At 44.2% G+C, this 14,545-nt stretch overlaps 1 protein-coding gene across 1 annotated transcript; it reads right to left on the reverse strand.

Annotated features, from left to right (window-relative positions):
• Positions 1–1,820: 1,820 nt before the first annotated feature.
• tmem168a (transmembrane protein 168a) lies at positions 1,821–14,338 on the reverse strand. Its single transcript, XM_071538594.1, has 6 exons — positions 14,291–14,338; positions 12,729–13,727; positions 12,201–12,476; positions 9,442–9,584; positions 6,723–7,000; positions 1,821–4,534 (listed from the first exon to the last, which is right to left on the reverse strand). Exons 2-6 carry the CDS (start codon positions 13,560–13,562, stop codon positions 3,984–3,986), a joined length of 2,082 nt encoding a protein of 693 aa, XP_071394695.1. The 5' UTR covers positions 13,563–13,727; positions 14,291–14,338; the 3' UTR covers positions 1,821–3,983.
• Positions 14,339–14,545: the final 207 nt, after the last annotated feature.

A 14,545-nucleotide genomic window follows, 5' to 3' on the forward strand; every position in this document is an offset into this window, starting at 1 on the left:
GGGGTAATATTCTGAGAAAACACTCCGAATTTCTGAGATTAAAGTTGGAAATGTGCGAGAAAAAACTCAGAATTTCAGATTTTCAGAGGTAAAAAAAAGGTAAAAAAACAGGTAAAAAAACCCTGAAATCACCTACAATGGCCCTATTACTCTTCCATTCGACACAGATCCAATATGGCCGCGCTCTCTTTTCCATCAACCTGGCGGGATATGAGTCATGTGACATGCTGCATGATGACCCTACCTGCTATACAAGTTGTGGACATGAATCATGCAGTGTCTGATCTAATGCAAACTAGCTGATACGGAACGACCACATCCACTTTAAGTAAGTTCTCGGAGAAACTGCCATGTTGAAAGAGCAGCCCGGGAGCGGGGAGATTTTGGCAGCCCCTTCCAAATGATCGTCTGAATAGTGGGGAGCATCACATGGTTAAGTGGCCACTAAACGCATCCTCAGCCCTTGTAATTTGAGATAATGGCTTTGACATTTCAATGTCAGACCTACGGCGTGCCACAGCAAGCAGGCCTCTTGAAAAGCAGGACGAAAAAAAAAAAGTTGGAGCAGTGATGCCGCATTGAATCAATAATCTCTCATCCCATTACTCCATCTGTTTCAGGAGAAGGAGAAGAAGAGGAAAAAGGGGACATTCAGCATTTATATGTCTGGCTCCAGTACATTTACTTTCTAATGGACGCCTGCTGGATGCCACTGAGGTGTGGGAAAGTGATGGCTGTGGGACAGACATCAGAGCAGACAGACTGATGGAGAAGGCCAGCCTCGCAATCATTAGCATGAGCACTGAAAGCCAATAATCGCTTATCAAGCCAGAACGCCAGAGTTCAGACGCCTGTAAATATAATGATGAATAATCCCACTGTTAAACACCGAAGGACTGGCATAAAACACGGTTCAAGCAAGTTAAATTTCTGTTCAAAGAAAGGCATAAAATCGCCACCTCCCACTGTGCCTACGGAGGGATTTGAATAAACAATAATAGATAGAGGGATTTAGATGCAGCCGATGTATTTGCTCTTCCCTTCCCTGTGGTGAAATGCAACTTGGGCTATAAAAGCATGATTTCTTTCCACATAAATTGCAGGTGGGAGTCGGGCACATCACTTTGCCTGTATTAGAAAGTAACGCCCCACGACAAGCTGTAATTACCCAGTCAGAACAGAGACTCAGCTGCAGGAGAGAGAGACAGAGAGGCCGAGAAAGACAGAGGGAGAGCGAAATGGCCGTGCGCAAGAGTGTGTTTGTTTCTATCTGTGTGTGCATCTGTGTTTATGTCTATTGTGTGTGTGTGTGTGTGTGTGTGTGTGTGTGTGTGTGAATGAGAGAGAGAGAGAGAGAGTGTGGCAAGCTCTGACTCAGCACATCGACATGGGCCTCAGTGGCTGCCGGCTCTTTTATTACCTAATCCAGTTTAGGAGATGAATCCGGCCCGTAATCTAATATTCTCATAAATGATTCCCGCCGTATACATGAATCCCTGACCTTAGCTATAACAGCAGCCTATCCAAGCCACAGCCGACGGAAAGAACACCCACACAGTCACACACACACATAACCATCCATGCTGGTTGCTGCACTTGAATAAATCATTTCAGTCTTTTTCAGTAATTGGCAGTGGGGATCGCTCACCTCATTGCTCCTACCTGTCTAATGGTTTGATATTTGCCTAAGCGCGGTAAAGTTAGTGTGGTGAAAGGTCGTTTTGGTTCACGTTCCTCCCCTGCTTTACCCGTTGCGTGCGGAGCAAGCATTATAGATGAAAGCTGACATGAAACTTTGCTTCTAATGTCAGCTTTCATCTCTCCAAGGTCTCCCCAAAACCTTGCTCTGTGCCTAATAGCGTCCTCCAGGCATGAGCCGGGCCACGGCCCCACTCTGCGAGACCAATAAAATACCCCTGAACTGTGAGCAGTACCTCAAACACTTGTCCAGGCAGGCACTGGGAGTAACCGAGGTGAAAGCTCAGCGACCAACTCCCTGAGAGAGAAAGTGTGTCATGTGTTTTCATTTTTTCCCCTTTCCACTCTTTCTCATTTTTCTTCGGTTCCCAGTCCTAATATTTGCCAGGCGACGCTAGCATTTCGACAGAGCTGAGTCTGTATTTACTCAGCATCTGTAAAGCCAGCCATGTTAATAAGACTGGCCGGCTGACTACCTCCACCACTGCCTTATTCTTTCCTCTCCCCTCTCCTTCTCTTATATTATTTCCTCTCTAATCAAGTGCTTCTGCATTTGTATTTCTTCCCTAAAATTTCTCAAGACAGAGATGTTCACTTAACTTTATGATCCAAGTTTAATTCTTACATTATCAAACACAACATAACTCATTAGCCCAAGCCATACTGGGAAGGATCATCCAAACAAACAGTACAGAGGGAGCGAGGCACAAGGGTGATTACATGTGGAAAATACAACTTGACCTCTTTAGCAAAACATCACAGTGTACCACATACTGAAGGCAGCAATATAATCCAGAGAGAGAGAGAGAGAGAGAGAGAGAGAGAGAGAGAGAGAGAGAGAGAGAGAGAGATGAAGTAGAAAGGATGGTCAATATCAGTTTCTTATGGTCACTGCACTAATAAAGGCACTGGGAGCCTCTTGATGTGCTGCTTTGCATGACAACCCACTGTTTGACAGTAGATTTGATGGCAATGACAGCAGTGGCAAGCCAGCTAGAAAACTTAGATGCAGTGTGTGTGTGTTTGGTGCAGTTGAAGATATCAAGTTTACCCAGCACTTGTGAATCCAAACATAAGAGCCTTCCCACACTTACTGCCCCAACTTATTGAATCAATTTATGTAAACAAAAAGCTCTGGGCGCAGGACTGGACCAGAGTGCCTGGTGATAATGTACTGTGTCATATCAAGTTGTTGACGTCTTTCTTTGTTCAATGCAAGAAGAAAGACATATATAAACCGTTTGGAAGTGATAATGGAAGGAACCCACAGCAAGAGTGACAGGGTGGGCGAGTGGTTAGACCGTCCTGTAGCCAGAAGGTCACAGGTTTGACTCCCACGACAGCCGACTTGTCCATCCTGTTGAAGGCCTCCAGCAAACCCTCCCTGCTCACACTTTGTAAGTCGCTCTGGATAAGAGTTGCAGCTAAATCCTCTAAATGTAAAAAAGAGGCAAGGCAAGGGTATAAATATATAGATAAAGAAGCATCCCTCTTAAAGATGATCCCAAACCCAAATTTTAAGGCACTCTGAAAATACAGAATTGTACAAAAATTGACATGTGATAGATAACAAAAGATATTCAGAAAAACCTCCCCAAAGAAAATGCTGCAGTAATAGCATAATTATGTTACTTATGTACTGCGTATTGAAAAACATATCGCACACTGTCCCAAAGTACAATAAGCTCTTATAAAACTGCACAATTTTAGTAACTTCTACCTCATCTTGGATATAGAAACTATAAATGAGGAATCTGAATTGTACTCAATATGGTTTTTACAAAAAAGGTATTCCTATTGTGATTGTGGCATCTCATATTTTTTAGACCATTCTGTACACAGCAGTACTACTGAATTTGTCTGAATTACAAACCGGAATTATTTTAATTGGCTTTTCACTGCCTCATTTGGTGTTCCAACATGCACACCAACAAACTACCCAACCAGTAGTAACAACAAAAAATGCCATGGAGTTAAATCAAACCCAGGAAATGTTTTGCTGTAAAACAGGTTATGCAGAGATTGAATCATTGCATCAAGTTAAAAAAAAACATGGGGTGAACCAGATGGGAGGAGCTTTCCCTTTTTGACTTCACTGACTGATGGCCAAATTTTCTACCATTAAATCATTGAATTGAAGTGGTAAATTATGTGTATGTGTGTGTGTTTATATAACGGTATTCTTTTTCCTTTGGTATAGACTGTACATCACCCACCAAGGTAACTCCAGCTTTAAAAACCCAAATTTCCAGAGTCAAAAGGTGCATTACAACGTCCCATATAATCTATGAGTGCACCAGTTTGATGCCCTGCCCAGTGTCCAGAACGGTGGGAGGGAACCAGGCTAGTTTAAACCTCCTGAAGCAGCGCAGACACATGCCACACAGCCAGAACAGGTTGAGGCCACAGCACCAGTTGGACAGGTGCACCATGGGATAGGTGGCCTTGGGGAAGTGGGTCTTCCAGTGCTTGGCCACATCGCTTCCTGTGGGCAGGTGAAGCGTGTAGTCGCTCCAGCGTTTGGACACGCCATAGGCGGCCGTCACTGTCCTTCCCTTTTCCGACCATTGGGTGTCGCTGTCTGGGTTGCAGTTGAACTCCACCCACTCGGAGGTGAAGTCACCGAGGCACGGGGTGTCGCCGGCCTCCGCGTCACCCCCAGTGGGGCTCAGCTCAGCCCCCTGCACGGCTATGTAGATCCCCTCCACCCTCCGCACCTCTTTCACCCAGGGGAGCGAGTTCTCGGTGTCCAGGACGAGGATGAGACGGGAGCAGTGGCCGGCGTTCTTCTCCTTCCACCACTCCAGCAGCTGGGCCAGATGGAGACTCTCGCCTCCTGCAGCGGAGGAGGGAGAGAGGGGGAGGAGGAGAGGGGGAGATGGGGAAGGGAGCAGAATGGGGAGAGAGTGAAGGAGGGAGACAGGAAAGGAGAGAAAAAGAGGACAGGGGACATGATGTATGGTGTGACATGATGGAAATGTGCCAGACACACATATAAATCTATATTCAAAAATGTATCACAATATTTGCAAATTAAAGGCCTTTTTTAACTAATTGTGATCCGAGAGTGTGTGCGTAGTGTGTGTCAGTTTCATTTTCATTTTCATTTTTTAGTTGACACTCAAGCAGGGAGCAACTATTGGTTCAGTGTCTTGTCCCAAGGACACATAGCTGTTGATGGACACACTGGCTGTTGCAGGGATCAAACCTGTAAATATTCAGTTGCAGGATTGTCTCTCTAGCCACTAGGCAACCCTGCTGCCATCACACACACACACACACACACACATACACACACACCTTGGTTTTCTGGTGGCAGCTCAAACCCAATATTGGAGGCTGCCACACACAGCATCTCTCAGAACTAATTCAGGGTTTCTTCAAGTTTCTTTTGAAAATTCTCTACTTTTTTTCCCCAGATTTCAATTACTTTAACAACAGAATAATAATTCCTAGATCCCAAAAGAAGTAACAAATTATTTCTGTTACCCTAAAATGATTATTTACTTTCAAGTACTAGGTAAGGAAAAAAAAGAGTTGAAGAAAAAAAGGAAAGAAATGCAGCTCTGCAAAGGAGTGATTGGTGTTTTGGGTAGGGCTCTATCCACGTGTCTGAAAAACTACAACAGCACTACTGCATTATTAAAGCCATTTGTCATATATAACCACTGTGATCAACAGAATAACGAAAGAATAATTCTTTCATCACTCTGCTGTATAATTTAGCATTGGATAGTAATACTACAGAACACCTTCATAACTGCAAGGATCAGAGTGAAAAAATGACTTAAAACAGCATTGATTGCTCCTAATTTGGACTTTTTCTGCCCAAAAAAAAACACTTCTTCAAAATGTGTACAATTAACCTCTAAACACCGACAGAAAAGTTACAATTACCTTCAGAATGGCGACACATAGGGAAGTGATTATCTATTCAATGGGGATTTTTTTTTCTTGTTTGCAGCACCACGCAGAGATAATGTGTCAAGGATTCTCTGAACAGAAGAGCTAGAGCTGACACTGTGTGAACCCGCTGTGATTCTCATTTCTGTTGAGGGAGCGCTCCTGTCACCGCAGACCGTCTGGAACATTCACAGAACCTTCTGTACTGCAAGCAAATTCTGTTCGGTGTCCTTGACAGCATTTTTTTAACCTTTTGATTTACTTGTCTGATTGGCGCAAGACAGTCGGTGATTGAGCAAGAGGAAAAGAAAATGAGAAGAATGGAAATCAGAATGAAATAAGAGTGCACCGGGAAAATACATAGCTTCAGAATGCAAAAAAATAAATCAGAGGGGGAGATTACCAAAAAGCGGAATATAGACAGTTGGCTGGCCTAGTGTTTAGAGGGAGCAGCCTGTAACGGAAAGGTCACGGGTTTGATTTCCACAACATTGGATGTGTCCTTTCAAAATGTCCTTGAGCAGAAAGCAGAACCCTTACCTACCCACTTCATCAGCTAAATGCCTAAAATGCCAATGTAAAAATGGATAATGAAAGATTGAATAAGAGAGGAACAGAGATGTTTTAGTTATCCTGAGAATGACAGACATTTTTCCAAGAAGATTAGCCTGATATTCAGACTGAATGGCCATTTCGTTACCACTCCATTATTCAGCCTGAAATTGCCTCCTAGTTAACTGTTTTCTGTGTGTGTGTGTGTGGGGGGGGGGGGTTGATTTTCCCCACACCAATCACTAGTGACTGATGTATCTGGCCGCTCTGACGTTATTTGACACTAATGCTGGCCGTATTTACTAACTTTACCAAGAATGTCGGTCGTTTTTGACCAAGACAATATATTTGTTAAAGGGTGATTTCAACAAATGAACCAATGAAAACATTTTTGCACGAACGGCTGTTGACCAGAGCAACACTAGACTCTCTGTATCTCTCAACAAAATCTGAAGAGTGGGTGGGATGCTATACAGGAGTCTGGAACCAGGGTACAAGAAGACAGAAAAGAGAAATAAATGAATAAACAAATAAATAAATAAATAAAAACAACGGACGTGGGCCCTCACCGGCCAGGGCCCAAGCTCCGGTGCCGCGGTGCGTGTGCCCACTGTAGAAAACCAGATAGGTGTCGTGGCGCGGCCCGTCCACCGTGCGCAGATCCAGAAAGTTCCGCAGCTTGGTCTGCACGGCCTCCAGTGTAACGCCGCTGGTGGAGTAGTCGCAGCCGAACGTCTGGATCATGTGGTGGGAGAAGAGGCGCTGCACGCTGTTCAGCATACCGGTGGAGCGCAGGTTCAACTCTTGGACTTGCTCAGGGGGGAGGAGGCTGGGCTGGCCGTCAGCGCTGGACAGAGGAGGGAGAGAGGAGAGGTGGATGAGAAAGAGGTCGCAGAGTTCAACTTCTTCATCTACTCTGAGGAGGAAATAAGTTGGCCTGGTTGTCAGAAGTAGTAGGGATGGAAGAGAGAGTCAGAGAAAGAGAGAGAGAGAGAGATATGAGTGAAAAGTTGATAGTTTGACACAACAGGGTGGGCTAGCCGTCTGCATCGCTGGGGAAAGAGGAGATGGCGAGGATGAGAGGAGAAAGGAGTGGTGGATCATTGCTGCAGGAAATGACATTAGCCTAAGGGATGTAAAGGGAGTCAAGAGTGGAAAGAAAGCGAGAAATTCGAAAGAAATACAAAAAAAAAAAAAGAGTTGGAGAGAAGAGAATTGAGCAGGGAGAGGAGAAAGAGAAGTGTTCTGGACAGGGATGTAAGAAGCCCTGCCTGATAATGACAGGTGGATGTTGACACCGAAATCCATCCACATCTCTGGACACACACACACAAACACACAAACACACAAACACACAGTCAAGGCTAGCCGCTACTCAATGCAGTCATCCTTTTTTTTTTTTTTTTTTTTTTTTTTTCAATATCTCTGAACCTGGTGTTATTCATGGCCAAGCGGATGGCAGAGGCATTCTTCACTCCTATAGACATTTGCATAACTCTGCTGTCATATCAGTCCCTGTGCCCCCATAACCACCTTCAGCCCAACCTTGACAAGGACAGGTGAAAGTTTATCTATTGTGGATGAGATGAGATTGATTTTCCCATGTGTTCCTGGCCAGTAGACTGGCAGTAAAGTGATTATTTGTTGAAAGCCAAAGCGGACATATTCTTCATAGCATGCAGTCAGAATTAGACTAGCTAACAATTTTGTTCATAGTCTTAAGTAAGAAGATGAAACTTTTGCCCCAAGTTGAATACTAAAACTGTATGAATCAGCATTTGGAGAGCATGAAATGTGAATGTTATCGTTTCCTTGTTAACAGTTGCTAAAACCTGGATTGCTAACCTGTACATTCCCTGGTCTAAAGATATAGTATACTTTGTCAAAATACAACATGCTGCAACCTCCACCTGGCCCAGCAAACTCACTGTTCACCTAAACCCATCTAATCTTCTCTGATCTCGTTGTGCCCAAGGGACTGAAGGCTTGTAGTTTGAGATTCAGGCCACATTTCTCCCCATTACACTCTCTCTTTCATCCTTAAAAAACCCTGTCCCTTTCTCGACAGCTCTCTCAGAGCTCCACCCCTCCCTCATTCACAATCCCTCCCTCTCCTTTGCTCTGTCTGTCCCTTTTTGCTTTTACCACCCCTCCCTCACTGTTTGCAACCTCTTTCCTCTCCTTGTGTCTTCTCCCTCCTTCTCACCCACCAATTTTACCCTCCCTCACTCTCCTTCTCATCCCCATCTCTCTCTCACTATCTCTCTCTCTCTCTCATCTCCCCGTGGGGCTCTTGTCATTGTGAAAACATGATCTGCAGCCATCAAACAGCCGATTATACACTGCTGCATTCTCATCATGCTCTCAGTCCTCCCTATGGACCCTGCGCATACAGCCTCGGCATACAGAGCGTCCACAGCTCCAATAGGACATGGGCCTGAATCCAAAATCACCTGGAGAACTAAGCACTAGGAGCTGGCATCCCTTCTGAATGCTAAAGCTAACTGCCAACTAAGAGGTTCAATATACAGAGAGTGGTCATAAACATGTTCACCAGCCAAACGTCTCTGACGTTCGGGGCACCGCTGGACCAGAGGCTGGATTTCAAAATAATCCAGTGGCACTCGGTAATGCTAATGTATAACTGCTGCCTAGCTTCTCCAGTTTAAAGAGGGGTGCTGAGGACCCGGGCATAAAACACTCAACATACGGCCGCGGAATACAGAGCACAGTATGGAGATATGTCGGCATCATCAAAACTAACTAGGCCTATGCTATTCCAAAAGCGTTTGGCCAACCGAGAGACTCTGGGAGAGGCAGTAGCAGCAGCTAAAGGCTAACTGCTCCAGCTGAACGACTTAGTATGCTGGGGAGGAAGCACTGGAATGATCCCTAAAGGGCCCAAACATTAGCGGCATGTTTATGCATAGTTATTGGCCTATTTATCCAGTTGGTTTTGTGTTAACTGGAGAGGGAGTTGGAATGAGTGATAGCATGTACCAGCGCCTATATGCCAAGAAAGGCTTCAACGTGGTTCAGATCGGCCCTCTGTGTGTGTTGTGTGTGTGAATGCTGTGTTTTGCTGCTGGGCAGCCTATGTGCATTGTGATTATTTCGGTATGTAGACTGCAAAACAAACCCATACATAACTGGCAAGTCTTGTAAACAGCTGCACCTAGGCAGAGTGCATGTCCTTGTGATATGCATCTCTAATGTATACATAAATGATTCAAGTGTGTGTTCGTCTGTGCATCTGGTATATGTCTGTGTCTCTCCGCTCTCTAGTACCTGCAGAAAGCGGTAGGTATGACCAGGGCGTAGCCAACACAGGTTCCCCCCAGGCAGCTGCCCAGCTCATGGAACAAGCCGTGGGCCAGAGACTCCAGAGGCAGCACCACCAGCAGAGCACTAAGGAAGAGGCCATTGGAGGGCTGCAAAAAGAAAACAACAGGCCTGATGAGTCCACATACAGATATCAGATTCAGAATCACCTTTATTTACCAAGCACATCCTGCACAGAAGGAATCTGACTCCTAGTAAATTGGTGGTGACACATTACCAGACCAGTTACACAATGCAGGATTGACACACTACTGTAGGTACAGAACAAAACATGACAGGACCTCACCAAGTGCAGACAGGATGCACTGTATGACAGCAGACTAAACATAACCACACTACAAGTATCCATTCAAAGCCGAGAAATTGTTCCAGTGAGTGTATATGTGCGTGCACAAACTAATACAAAAACGCATGCTGGCACACACACTAGCATATGCATGCACACACAGACACACAACAATAAATAAAAGTAGTGACATAAACCTCTCTGCTCTCTGTGCTACAAAATACTATTGAGCTTTAAGTGCAACCAATTTCTTGAGTCATTGTGATGGTATGCAATGCAATTTAGCATCCTCAAAAAGTCACTTTGATTTCATAGTACAACGCTGAATAAGACTCCTTGCCGTTTCTTTTGGATGCAAATCAATACCTGCATGGTTAAGTGGAATATATTCAACTGCCTAGGGTATAACAGACCTTAAAAATGTGTTGAACTCATTCATTAAGTTTTATGAAGTCGTACGCCCCTTAAAAAATGTTAACTTTAAGCAAGGAAGTGTCGTTGAAGAAGTTGTTATTGAATACACACATACACACACAGACATCTTTTATGTTCGGAGAGCTTAGGCTAGGTTTATTAATTCCTATAAAGAGTTATGTATGTGAATTTAAGTGGTTGACCCTGTATAACCTCAATGTATTTCAATAGCATGGGCAAATAACTAGCTGTAATGCCTTAAAAGCCCCACAACAAGAGCTGAATACTAACTTTCTGATATGTCAGCGCTGACAGCTCCCATTTCCTCAAGCAAATTTGCCACTAACACCAACGATATGCTGATCTCAAATTAGGACTCAGGCCCCTGAGACTCTAACAAGGTAAACGTCTAATAAGGCTAAATAAGTTATTGCTGCTCTTTATGCAAGTAGGTAGGGATATTAAAGTGCTAATTAAATTGGTTACGCTTGAGAGCAGCAGTGCCTCAGCTTAGGGAGCAACTAATAACTACACATTGCCACTAGCATCTCTCTCCAGGGTTTATAACATGGGTGCATGATATGTTTATGTACAGCACTGTCATGAAACTCAAAGTACTGCTTTAATACAGAAAGACTCTAGCAATGATCTATGATGTATTCGAAGAGAGTCTAAGGATTCTGACCTGCAGAACGTAGCTAAGTCAAGTTTGTTTATATATCCCTTTATCACAAGCATGTTTCAAAGGGCTTTACATACCATATCATACACATGTCATATACCATACTACATCAAACACACTCACATCTATGGGCAATTTAGAGTCTCCAATTCATCTGACCTGCATGTCTTTGGACTGTGGGGGGAAACCGGAACAAACCCCCACAAAAACGGGGAAAACAAACTGCAAACTCCACACAGAAACTCCTGTGAGGCGAGTGCCAAACCACTGAGCCACCAGCTGAGAGGTTTCCCAGTCACAGGCCTATGTGACAACTATGATAAATTTAAGCATCCTATAGCCTACTGCTATTAGAAATGCACACTATATTAAGAATTTGGAAGATTGTCATTGAATATTTTAAATGACAATCTTCCAAATTCTTAAAAGGAGAAAGGATTTCTGAAGCACTCCAGTATGTAGAGCATTAGAACAACGAATAGTGTATGAAATAAGCTATTATCGCAACACTTTCTAACTTTGTTAATAGATGTTTGATAGTTATAATGATGCATTATTAGGGGCCGGCAGCAGCTTTCATACACTGGTACCTATAGCCTACTAAATTACGTACACCACTCTAAACTAATTAAATCTAACCAGTCCCACATACTTTGCTCAAATTACATGGAAATCACTGCAGAGCATTAGACCTGCCCAAATAAAACTATTGTGGGGTTTTTCAGTTAGACTAATCAAAAATTGAGCCCACAGCTCATCAAAATGTCTGACTGTAAATGGTACTGTGCACAGCCACGATGAATTGCTGCTTACTCAATGTCCAATCTTCATGTAAAAAATAGAAAATATTTTTCTGTCATGGTAGATGAAACTTACAAAATTTCAGACTTCTAACTCAAAAACTGACAAACACTAAAAATGTCAATAGAAAATAGAGCATCTTTAAACATCAGTTTTTCGCTTATGGAGCATTCAACCCTTGTACAAATAACTTACAGACATCTCTATGTTGTCTCTAAAGTACGCAAATTCTCAGAATTGTATCTTGAAAACTGAATATTTGGCACTAGTTTGAAATCTGCCTTAATATGGATGGACAGATCTTATCATGCACCCTGCTGGTTGCCCAACAAGTTCATGACTTGCCCTTGATGTCAAAGGTTGTGAGCTTGAGTCCTGGGTGATGCTGAGTAAATGTGCTTTCTTTGTTGTAACTCTCTTTTTCCTTTTATGCTACATCTGCCAGCCCCGTCTATGACTGCTTGCAGTCCTAGTTATTATTATTAGTAGTAGTAGTATTCTCTCAGCTATTAGCTTTCCTACCTGCCAGGATACAGCCCCCAGTATGGCCGTTGACAGCAGACTAAAGAAAACCAGGCGTTCTGAAATGAGGCAGAAGTGTCGAATACCCCTGGAGGCCATGACTCGGTCCAGACTCCGGCTACCAGATCGCTGGGCCCGCCAGGCCTTCTGGCACTCGCTCAGCTTGGTGTGGAAGCCCCACAGCGTGATCAGCAGAACTATGTGGCAGATGGACCAGAAGAGGCCAAACACACAGAAGCCTGGGATCACCAGGTACCACAGTTCCAGGTGGCCGAGCTGGGAAAGACAAATTTATTGAACAGAACAGTGCCATTAAACACAGGCTTAACATATGTAACCAGGCTATACAAAACCCCATATCATTAGTCAAGAAAACGGTTTCATAAGGGCTAGAAATCTTATTTTGAGAAATGACTGAGTTTGCTTAGCTCCTCATTCTTCATTGTGAGTCACACAGAAACATAATGACTCCGGTAATGGAAATGTCAATTTCCTCACACCACAATTTTTGTAAATTGCTGCGTATACCTTTAAGGCAGCCAGGACAAAGAAGGCCAGCTCAGCCAGACTCAGAGGCAGCAGGGACAGCCTCCTCCACACCCTCCCCAGGGACAGCACTGGCAGCCAGCGATCGCTGGGCCCCAGCCCGCTGAAGTACACATCCAGCATGGGCTCGCACAGCAGCCTGCCCAGGTAGCAGCCCAGGGCATAGGGGTTGGCTGTGATGCCTAAGGCTTGGAAAAATACGAGAGAAGTAACCAAGGCAAAACACACTAGGTTGGGCAAAGCCAGGAGGGATTTCACCCTCAAGTCCACAATGAGAGCCCCCAGAGCAATTACCAAGCCGCTTATGGCGACCGACTTGTGCAGAAGCATGGTAGTGCTGGCGATGCTGAATCCTAGGAGCTCCAGAAGCTCAGCAGAAGTTAGCAATGTAGGTTTGTATCGGACAGAGCTGCATATCCGCTCAGTCAGAGCCCATACAGTTCTCATAGCTACACTAGCCAGGAGGAGATAGTTGGTGACCTGCTCCTTGACATTCTGATCCAAGGCTGGGCTGTTGAGGAAGCACAGGAGGCCGAGCAGAAAGCCAAACCACAGGTGGAACAAGCTGAGGCTGGCTTTCTCCATAGCAAAGTAGTAGTGGAGGATGCTGGCTATTCCTAAGACAAAGAGGCCCAGGATGAAGATAACCAGAATCATAGGTTCGTCCGTCACCTCCCAGCGTACGTACATGCCCACACACACCGCCACAAGCAGGTTGACACTGGACAGGTAACCCAGGCAACGCACTGAGGTAAACATGTCCACCTCCTTGACTCCATCGGCTGTCAGCTCCTCTTCCTCTTCCTCCCGAGCCATGGCTGAGTTGAGAACAACTAATCCAAATGCAGCTGTGGCTCCTGAGAGTCAATTTGCTCCGGTCTCCCTCTCTAAGGCTAGAGTTTTGTGTCTGTTAGTCAACTTGCACAGAAGATCTGTAAACTGAGGGCTACGCCTCTTGATGACATTCTGCAAAATCAACCCCTGTGAAGAAGTTAAAAAGAAAGGTTACTCAGGTTAACAAGTATCGTTAGTTACAATAATCATTCTACAGGCAAGCAGGACTTCATTAGCTAGCAAGCTAAGTTTACTAGTTAGCTATTTTACTTCCAGACAAACCTGCGAAATAATTATCAGTTAATGTTAGCTTCCTTCAGTGTTTGATAATCATCGTACACTTTGTATGCACACATTCCTTGTGAAGTGAATATGGTTAACACGCGTTGAACAGCAGAAAGATTGAAGACAAATCTATCTACTCAAATAACTCATTCACGTCCAAAACACTGACTGCGGCCCTGCTGTCAACCTCTGACGATGTGGCATTGCAGCCAGTAAGTTTGCTAACTTTAGCTAGCTTCCCTGCTAACTTAACAGTGACGTTTAAGTAGCTGGTTAAACCTCAGTAATGTCCCTTTTACGAGCATATAAACATGTAGCACCCGTTACAAAGAAAAAATAAATTAGCACACGAGGAACAATTTAAGTCCCCATCGTAAAAAAATAGCTGTCATTAGAACGAACATTCACGAAAGAGAGTTACTTACATTTTGTTTATTGGATTCAACTTTCTACAGCAGATTCCAGGACGGTACTTCCGGATTCAAAAACTACGGCACCTCACAAGTGTCAAAAATGATGAAACACTTGCTTTTTAGGTAAGGGCATTTGGGTATAACCTCCTTGGGTATAACCTGCCAACCTTAACAGTAGCTATTCCTATGATGTTACGCTATCCTTACAGTAACTACAATGTTCAGGAATCACTGTTGGTATTATTTGCTGGTCATTACTTCTGAAGC

Source organism: Centroberyx affinis, unplaced genomic scaffold, assembly GCF_046629955.1.
Source record: "Centroberyx affinis isolate AG114_WGS23_722 - 3 ecotype Tasmania unplaced genomic scaffold, CSIRO-AGI_Caff_v1 ptg003307l_1, whole genome shotgun sequence".
Classification (NCBI taxonomy): domain Eukaryota; kingdom Metazoa; phylum Chordata; class Actinopteri; order Beryciformes; family Berycidae; genus Centroberyx; species Centroberyx affinis.

Bases quoted from the DNA above. Each gene is read 5' to 3' on its own strand.
- tmem168a (XM_071538594.1), bottom strand. From the start codon at position 13,562: ATGGCTCGGGAGGAAGAGGAAGAGGAGCTGACAGCCGATGGAGTCAAG. The intron at 12,477-12,728 runs GTATACGCAGCA...TGTCTTTCCCAG, and splicing joins TTGTCCTGGCTGCCTTAAAG to CTCGGCCACCTGGAACTGTG. The intron at 7,001-9,441 runs GTACTAGAGAGC...TCCTCTGTCCAG, and splicing joins ATACCTACCGCTTTCTGCAG to CGCTGACGGCCAGCCCAGCC.